The 8,666-nt window shown below is 50.5% G+C and overlaps 1 protein-coding gene across 1 annotated transcript; it reads right to left on the bottom strand.

The window, feature by feature from the left end:
* Window positions 1-264: 264 nt before the first annotated feature.
* Window positions 265-8,088, bottom strand: mllt11 (MLLT11 transcription factor 7 cofactor). Its single transcript, XM_055157267.1, has 3 exons — window positions 7,667-8,088; window positions 2,063-2,206; window positions 265-957 (listed from the first exon to the last, which is right to left on the bottom strand). The coding sequence occupies exons 2-3, from the start codon at window positions 2,204-2,206 to the stop codon at window positions 868-870; spliced, it is 234 nt and encodes a 77-aa protein (XP_055013242.1). The 5' UTR covers window positions 7,667-8,088; the 3' UTR covers window positions 265-867.
* Window positions 8,089-8,666: the final 578 nt, after the last annotated feature.

Genomic DNA, 8,666 nt, shown 5'->3' with positions numbered 1-8,666 from the left:
ATTTTCAGAAAACTTTTTAAATTTTGGTTTAGACAAATCATTTGTTTTTTTTTGTTTCTTATTTTTCTTTTATTTTTGAACTCCAGACTTTTCCCACATGAAGAATTTTTTTTCTCCAAAAAACAATTCAGTCACATTTACATATTAAAACTTGAATTTCAGTCAATTTAAAATGTGATAGAATTTTTGATTCATTTAAAACAGAATTCAGTTCAGAAAACGAATTAACAGATTCACAGGTTTTATAAGTTTCTGAGTCTCCCCTCCCTTTGCTCTCCGCTCTAAGTCGCTCCCCCTTCAGAGCGTCGCACTCATGAAACTCCTGCACAAACATCAGGTTTTGTGTCGTGTTTTTGTGGGCGGAGCCTCGTACAGACTCGTACTGGAGGGTTTGAACAAGGCCTGGGAGAGATCACTGGATTACTCAAACAAAACCTGTTCAGACGGTTTGTGATGAGGAACATCGTTAGAACGTGAGAGAAAAACTCCTCGTCTTTAACTCGGAGCTCAGACCTGCTCCTGTCACAGGCCAAAAACTAAAGAACAAATATTAAACACAAACATGACCACAAATCTGATCCGTCGCGTTTCCGTTTCTGTTTCTGTTTCTGTTTCGTTTCCGTTTCCGTTTCCGTTTCGTTTCCGTTTCGTTTCCGTCAGAGTTTCTCCTGAGCGTTTGACTCGAGTTCAGGGGAAACTCCACATGAACCTGCACTTCCTGTTTGTGACGCAGATCTGCTTCCAGGTCCAGATCCGGGTCAGATCCGCCGGCGGGACTCGCGTTGGGGCGTTGGGGCGTCGGGGTCTCGGGGTCAGGGGCGGGGCAGGCGGGGGGGCGGGGTCACACAGGGGTCAGAGGTCGCGCCCTCACAGCAGCAGCTCCAGGTCGTGGATCAGAGCGTCGACACTGACCAGAGGAGCTCGCCAGAAATGAAACGCCGAGAACTCCTGAAGCTCCTGAACGCAACACACACACATGTGAACAGGGACATGTGACAGGGACATGTGAACAGGGACATGTGACAGGGACATGTGAACAGGGACATGTGACAGGGACATGTGAACAGGGACATGTGACAGGGACATGTGAACAGGGACATGTGACAGGGACATGTGAACAGGGACATGTGACAGGGACATGTGACAGGGACATGTGACAGGGACATGTGAACAGGGACATGTGACAGGGACATGTGACAGGGACATGTGAACAGGGACATGACAGGGACATGTGACAGGGACATGTGACAGGGACATGTGACAGGGACATGTGAACAGGGACATGTGACAGGGACATGTGACAGGGACATGTGACAGGGACATGTGAACAGGGACATGTGACAGGGACATGTGAACAGGGACATGTGACAGGGACATATGACACAAGACATGTGAATAGGGACATGTGACAGGGACATGTGACAGTCTGTGTGTGAACAGGGACATGTGACAGGGACATGTGACAGTCTGTGTGTGTACAAGGACATGTGACAGACATGACAGTGTGACAGGGACATGTGACAGTGTGACAGTCTGTGTGTGTACAGGGACATGTGACAGGGACATGTGACAGTCTGTGTGTGTACAGGACATGTGACAGGGACATGTGACAGTCTGTGTGTGTACAGGGACATGTGACAGGGACATGTGACAGTCTGTGTGTGTACAGGGACATGTGACAGTCTGTGTGTGTACAGGGACATGTGACAGTCTGTGTGTGTACAGGGACATGTGACAGGGACATGTGACAGGGACATGTGACAGTCTGTGTGTGTACAGGGACATGTGACAGGGACATGTGACAGTCTGTGTGTGTACAGGGACATGTGACAGGGACATGTGACAGTCTGTGTGTGTACAGGGACATGTGACAGGGACATGTGACAGGGACATGTGACACATGTGACAGTCTGTGTGTGTACAGGGACATGTGACAGGGACATGTGACAGGGACATGTGACAGTCTGTGTGTGTACAGGGACATGTGACAGGGACATGTGACAGTCTGTGTGTGTACAGGGACATGTGAAAAGTCTTTGTATAAAACACATTTTTAAATGACCTGGTCCTCATCTAGTCCCGCCTCCTCTGCGCTCTCATTGGTCGGCTCGCTGTCCGTCAGGCCCAGCTCACACAGTTCGCCCAAATCCAGTGCCGCGATTGGCTGCCTCCAGAACAGGAAGGAGTCGAACTCACTGCTCTGCATCTGCAACACAAGACCCGGGTCAGACCTGGTCCTGGTCCAGACCCGGTCCAGACCCGGTCCAAACCCGGTCCAGACCCGGTCCAGACGAGGATCTGGGTTGAACCTGATCTGTTTGTTTACTTCCTATTTAAGTCTCGAGTTATTTATGTTAAAAGTGAAACAGGAACTGAGTCTGAATTTAAACCAACGAGGAACAAGGAGACAAGGAGACAAGGAGACAAGGAGGCAAGGAGACAAGGAGGCAAGGAGACAAGGAGGCAAGGAGGCAAGGAGACAAGGAGACAAGGAGGCAAGGAGGCAAGGAGACAAGGAGGCAAGGAGACAAGGAGGCAAGGAGGCAAGGAGGCAAGGAGACAAGGAGACAGGGAGACAGGGAGACAAGGAGACAAGGAGACACGGAGGCAAGGAGACAAGGAGACAAAGAGGCAAGGAGACAAGGAGGCAAGGAGACAAGGAGACAAGGAGGCAAGGAGACAAGGAGACAGGGAGACAAGGAGAGAGGAGACAAGGAGACAAGGAGACAAGGAGAGAGGAGAGAGGAGACAAGAGAGAGAGAGAAGGAGAGATGATTTTGCTGAGTCATGACTTGTTTCTATTGTTGTTCATCTTTGTGCCCCCCCCCCCCGTCTGCAGACGCTCTGCTCCACCTGGTGATGTCATGAGGTGGTGATGTCATGAGGTGGTGTGAGGTTGAGGTTGAGGTCAGTGACTGAAACGTTCCAGAAGTTTCTCCTGAAGACGTTTGGAGTTTTTATTGTGATGATCAAACATGACACAAAAACATTTTAATAAATCTGTCATCAGCCTTAAAATAAAACCCGGTCCAGTCCCGGTTTAGACCTGGTCCAGTCCCGGTTTAGACCTGGTCCAGTCCCGGTTTAGACCTGGTCCAGTCCCGGTTTAGACCTGGTCCAGTCCCGGTTTAGACCTGGTCCAGTCCAGTCCCTGGTCCAGTCCCGGTTTAGACCTGGTCCAGTGGTCCAGTCCCGGTTTAGACCTGGTCCAGTCCAGTCCCGGTTTTAGACCTGGTCCAGTCCCGGTTTAGACCTGGTCCAGTCCGGTCCAGTCCGGTTTAGGCCCTGGTCCAGTCCCGGTTTAGACCTGGTCCAGTCCTGGTCCAGTCCCGGTTTAGACCTGGTCCAGTCCGGTTTAGACCAGTCCTGGTCCAGTCCTGGTCCAGTCCCGGTTTAGACCTGGTCCAGTCCCGGTTTAGACCTGGTCCAGTCCTGGTCCAGTCCCGGTTTAGGCCTGGTCCAGTCCCGGTTTAGACCTGGTCCAGTCCTGGTCCAGTCCCGGTTTAGGCCTGGTCCAGTCCCGGTTTAGACCTGGTCCAGTCCCGGTTTAGACCTGGTCCAGTCCTGGTCCAGTCCCGGTTTAGGCCTGGTCCAGTCCCGGTTTAGACCTGGTCCAGTCCCGGTTTAGACCTGGTCCAGTCCTGGTCCAGTCCCGGTTTAGGCCTGGTCCAGTCCCGGTTTAGACCTGGTCCAGTCCAGTCCCGGTTTAGACCTGGTCCAGTCCTGGTCCAGTCCCGGTTTAGACCTGGTCCAGTCCGGTTTAGACCTGGTCCAGTCCCGGTTTTAGACCTGGTCCAGTCCTGGTCCAGTCCGGTTTAGACCTGGTCCAGTCCCGGTTTAGACCTGGTCCAGTCCTGGTCCAGTCCCGGTTTAGACCTGGTCCAGTCCTGGTCCAGTCCCGGTTTAGGCCTGGTCCAGTCCCGGTTTAGACCTGGTCCAGTCCCGGTTTAGACCTGGTCCAGTCCCGGTTTAGACCTGGTCCAGTCCTGGTCCAGTCCCGGTTTAGACCTGGTCCAGTCCCGGTTTAGACCTGGTCCAGTCCTGGTCCAGTCCCGGTTTAGGCCTGGTCCAGTCCCGGTTTAGACCTGGTCCAGTCCTGGTCCAGTCCCGGTTTAGACCTGGTCCAGTCCTGGTCCAGTCCCGGTTTAGACCTGGTCCAGTCCTGGTCCAGTCCCGGTTTAGACCTGGTCCAGTCCCGGTTTAGACCTGGTCCAGTCCCGGTTTAGACCTGGTCCAGTCCTGGTCCAGTCCCGGTTTAGACCTGGTCCAGTCCCGGTTTAGACCTGGTCCAGTCCTGGTCCAGTCCCGGTTTAGACCTGGTCCAGTCCCGGTTTAGACCTGGTCCAGTCCCGGTTTAGACCTGGTCCAGTCCTGGTCCAGTCCCGGTTTAGGCCTGGTCCAGTCCCGGTTTAGACCTGGTCCAGTCCCGGTTTAGACCCGGTCCAGTCCCGGTTTAGACCCGGTCCAGTCCTGGTCCAGTCCTGGTCCAGTCCTGGTCCAGTCCTGGTCCAGTCCCGGTTTAGACCTGGTCCAGTCCCGGTTTAGACCTGGTCCAGTCCTGGTCCAGTCCCGGTTTAGACCTGGTCCAGTCCCGGTTTAGACCCGGTCCAGTCCTGGTCCAGTCCTGGTCCAGTCCCGGTTTAGACCTGGTCCAGTCCTGGTCCAGTCCCGGTTTAGACCTGGTCCAGTCCCGGTTTAGACCTGGTCCAGTCCTGGTCCAGTCCCGGTTTAGACCTGGTCCAGTCCCGGTTTAGACCTGGTCCAGTCCCGGTTTAGACCTGGTCCAGTCCTGGTCCAGTCCTGGTCCAGTCCCGGTTTAGACCTGGTCCAGTCCCCGGTCCAGTCCCGGTTTAGACCTGGTCCAGTCCCGGTTTAGACCCGGTCCAGTCCCGGTTTAGGCCTGGTCCAGTCCGGGTTTTAGACCTGGTCAGTCCTGGTTTAGGCCTGGTCCAGTCCCGGTTTAGACCTGGTCCAGTCCTGGTCCAGTCCCGGTTTAGACCTGGTCCAGTGGTCCAGTCCCGGTTTAGACCTGGTCCAGTCCCGGTTTAGGCCTGGTCCAGTCCCGGTTTAGACCTGGTCCAGTCCCGGTTTAGACCTGGTCCAGTCCCGGTTTAGACCTGGTCCAGTGGTCCAGTCCCGGTTTAGACCTGGTCCAGTCCCGGTTTAGACCTGGTCCAGTCCCGGTTTAGACCTGGTTCCAGTCCTGGTCCAGTGGTCCAGTCCTGGTCCAGTCCCGGTTTAGGCCTGGTCCAGTCCCGGTTTAGACCTGGTCCAGTCCTGGTCCAGTCCCGGTTTAGGCCTGGTCCAGTCCTGGTCCAGTCCCGGTTTAGACCTGGTCCAGTCCTGGTCCAGTCCCGGTTTAGGCCTGGTCCAGTCCCGGTTTAGACCTGGTCCAGTCCGGTTTAGGTCCAGTCCTGGTCCAGTCCTGGTCCAGTCCCGGTTTAGACCTGGTCCAGTCCCGGTTTAGACCTGGTCCAGTCCCGTTCCCGGTTTAGTCCTGGTCCAGTCCCGGTTTAGACCTGGTCCAGTCCGGTTTAGACCTGTCCAGTCCTGGTCCAGTCTTGGTCCAGTCCCGGTTTAGACCTGGTCCAGTCCCGGTTTAGACCTGGTCCAGTCCCGGTTTAGACCTGGTCCAGTCCTGGTCCAGTCCCGGTTTAGACCTGGTCCAGTCCTGGTCCAGTCCCGGTTTAGACCTGGTCCAGTCCCGGTTTAGACCTGGTCCAGTCCTGGTCCAGTCCCGGTTTAGACCTGGTCCAGTCCTGGTCCAGTCCCGGTTTAGGCCTGGTCCAGTCCTGGTCCAGTCCCGGTTTAGACCTGGTCCAGTCCTGGTCCAGTCCCGGTTTAGGCCTGGTCCAGTCCCGGTTTAGACCTGGTCCTGGTCCAGTCCCGGTCCTGGTCCAGTCCCGGTTTAGACCTGGTCCAGTCCCGGTTTAGTCCTGGTCCAGTCCCGTTTAGACCTGGTCCAGTCCCGGTTTAGACCCGGTCCAGTCCTGGTCCAGTCCCGGTTTAGACCTGGTCCAGTCCTGGTCCAGTCCCGGTTTAGACCTGGTCCAGTCCTGGTCCAGTCCCGGTTTAGACCTCCTGGTCCAGTCCTGGTCCAGTCCTGGTTTAGACCTGGTCCAGTCCGGTTTAGACCTGGTCCAGTCCCGGTTTAGACCCGGTCCAGTCCCGGTTTAGACCTGGTCCAGTCCTGGTCCAGTCCTTTTGGGTCTCTGGTTTATTTCAGTCTAATTTCTTGTTGGATTTGGTCCCGGTTCTGGACGTATTTAACCTCATGATTCTGAGAAGGTTCTAGATTCAGATTTAACACTTTACACCAGTGTTTAAATTTGATTTAGTCCTGGTTTAGTCCTGGTTTAGTCCTGGTTTAATCCTGGTTTAATCCTGGTTTAGTTCTGGTTTAGTCCTGGTTTAGTCCTGGTTTAGTTTTGGTTTAGTTCTGGTTTAGTTCTGGTTTAGTCCTGGTTTAGTTCTGGTTTAGACCTGGTCTAGACCTGGTTTAGTCCTGGTTTAGTCCTGGTTTAGTCCTGGTTTAGACCTGGTCTAGACCTGGTTTAGTCCTGGTTTAGTCCTGGTTTAGTTCTGGTTTAGTCCTGGTTTAGTCCTGGTTTAGTTTTGGTTTAGTTCTGGTTTAGTCCTGGTTTAGTTCTGGTTTAGACCTGGTCTAGACCTGGTTTAGTCCTGGTTTAGTCCTGGTTTAGACCTGGTCTAGACCTGGTTTAGTCCTGGTTTAGTCCTGGTTTAGTTCTGGTTTAGACCTGGTTTAGTCCTGGTTTAGTTCTGGTTTAGTCCTGGTTTAGTCCTGGTTTAGTCTTGGTTTAGTTCTGGTTTAGTTCTGGTTTAGTCCTGGTTTAGTTCTGGTTTAGACCTGGTCTAGACCTGGTTTAGTCCTGGTTTAGTTCTGGTTTAGACCTGGTTTAGTCCTGGTTTAGTCCTGGTTTAGTTCTGGTTTAGTCCTGGTTTAGTCCTGGTTTAGTTTTGGTTTAGTTCTGGTTTAGTTCTGGTTTAGTCCTGGTTTAGTTCTGGTTTAGACCTGGTCTAGACCTGGTTTAGTCCTGGTTTAGTCCTGGTTTAGTCCTGGTTTAGACCTGGTCTAGACCTGGTTTAGTCCTGGTTTAGTCCTGGTTTAGTTCTGGTTTAGTCCTGGTTTAGTCCTGGTTTAGTTTTGGTTTAGTTCTGGTTTAGTCCTGGTTTAGTTCTGGTTTAGACCTGGTCTAGACCTGGTTTAGTCCTGGTTTAGTCCTGGTTTAGACCTGGTTTAGACCTGGTTTAGTCCTGGTTTAGTCCTGGTTTAGTTCTGGTTTAGACCTGGTTTAGTCCTGGTTTAGTTCTGGTTTAGACCTGGTTTAGTTCTGGTTTAGTTCTGGTTTAGACCTGGTTTTAGTCCTGGTTTAGTTCTGGTTTAGACCTGGTTTAGTCCTGGTTTAGTCCTGGTTTAGTTCTGGTTTAGACCTGGTTTAGTCCTGGTTTAGTCCTGGTTTAGTTCTGGTTTAGACCTGGTTTAGTCCTGGTTTAGTTCTGGTTTAGTCCTGGTTTAGTTCTGGTTTAGTCCTGGTTTAGTCCTGGTTTAGTTCTGGTTTAGTCTGGTTTAGTCTGGTTTAGTTCTGGTTCGGTCTCATAATAAATCTGGCCTAGATTCAAACGGTGGAATAAACCTTATATTTACCGTGTCTCCGGGTTAGATCGGGTCAAACCTCGGCTCCGGGTCTGGTCCTGGTTGAGTCCTGGTTGAGTCCTGGTTGAGTCCTGGTTTAGACCTGGTTTAGTCCTGGTTTAGTCCCGGTCTTGGTTTTTGTTCGGTTTTATTCTGCGGCAGGTTCACGCTCACTGCGCCTGCGTCAAACTCACGGTCTGCAGTAGAGACACATCCGGTTTATTATCTCAGAATAAAATAAAACACGCTATTATTTTATTTTAACGTGTCTTGTACCTATTTTCTCAGTCATTTTTACATTAAAATCTTTTACTTATCTTTTTTTAGAAAATATAATTAATATATTTCAGTGTAAAACTCATTTATTTAGAGGAATTATTTGCTCTGTGCTGTTATTTTGTAAGTCCTGTTTTCCGTTTTCTGTTGTTTTAATATTTACAATTTACTCCGCGGCTTCAGACCAACGCCCTTCATTTAAAACCCGTTTTTTTCTATCTCATTATTATTATTATTATTATTATTATTATTATTATTATTATTATTATTATTATTATTATTATTATTATTAGTCTATTTTTAGTATTAAACACTGAATAATAATATTAGATAAATATATAAATATTAATATTAAAAAATCCTTCCTAAGGCGTCACTTACCAGTTGTACATCTTTATAAAGAGAGAACGTGTTTTTATTTTTGTTATATAAGTTTAAAACACGGAGCTTAGATCAGACCAAAGCCCAAATATGAAAATATGATCTGAAATTAATTTTAAAACGTAGTAAAATTCTATCATATTGTGTCTAAATAAATCGTGAATGTGTTAAATCGTATAAAACAGTTGTTAAACACCTAAACGAGCCTCTAAATGAACCTAGAATAAAAATAGACTAAATACAATAAGCGTGAACCCGGATGAGCGCGGCGCGGCGGTGGCGCCCCCGCGGCGGCTCCGTGTCACTGCAGCTCAGAGGAAACGGCGGAAAAGACAAAAAAGACACGCCTCAAACC

This window comes from Boleophthalmus pectinirostris, unplaced genomic scaffold (genome assembly GCF_026225935.1).
Source record: "Boleophthalmus pectinirostris isolate CB_2022bp ecotype Guang Dong unplaced genomic scaffold, ASM2622593v1 HiC_scaffold_21, whole genome shotgun sequence".
Classification (NCBI taxonomy): domain Eukaryota; kingdom Metazoa; phylum Chordata; class Actinopteri; order Gobiiformes; family Gobiidae; genus Boleophthalmus; species Boleophthalmus pectinirostris.
This window is presented reverse-complemented; position numbering and strand designations above follow the sequence as displayed.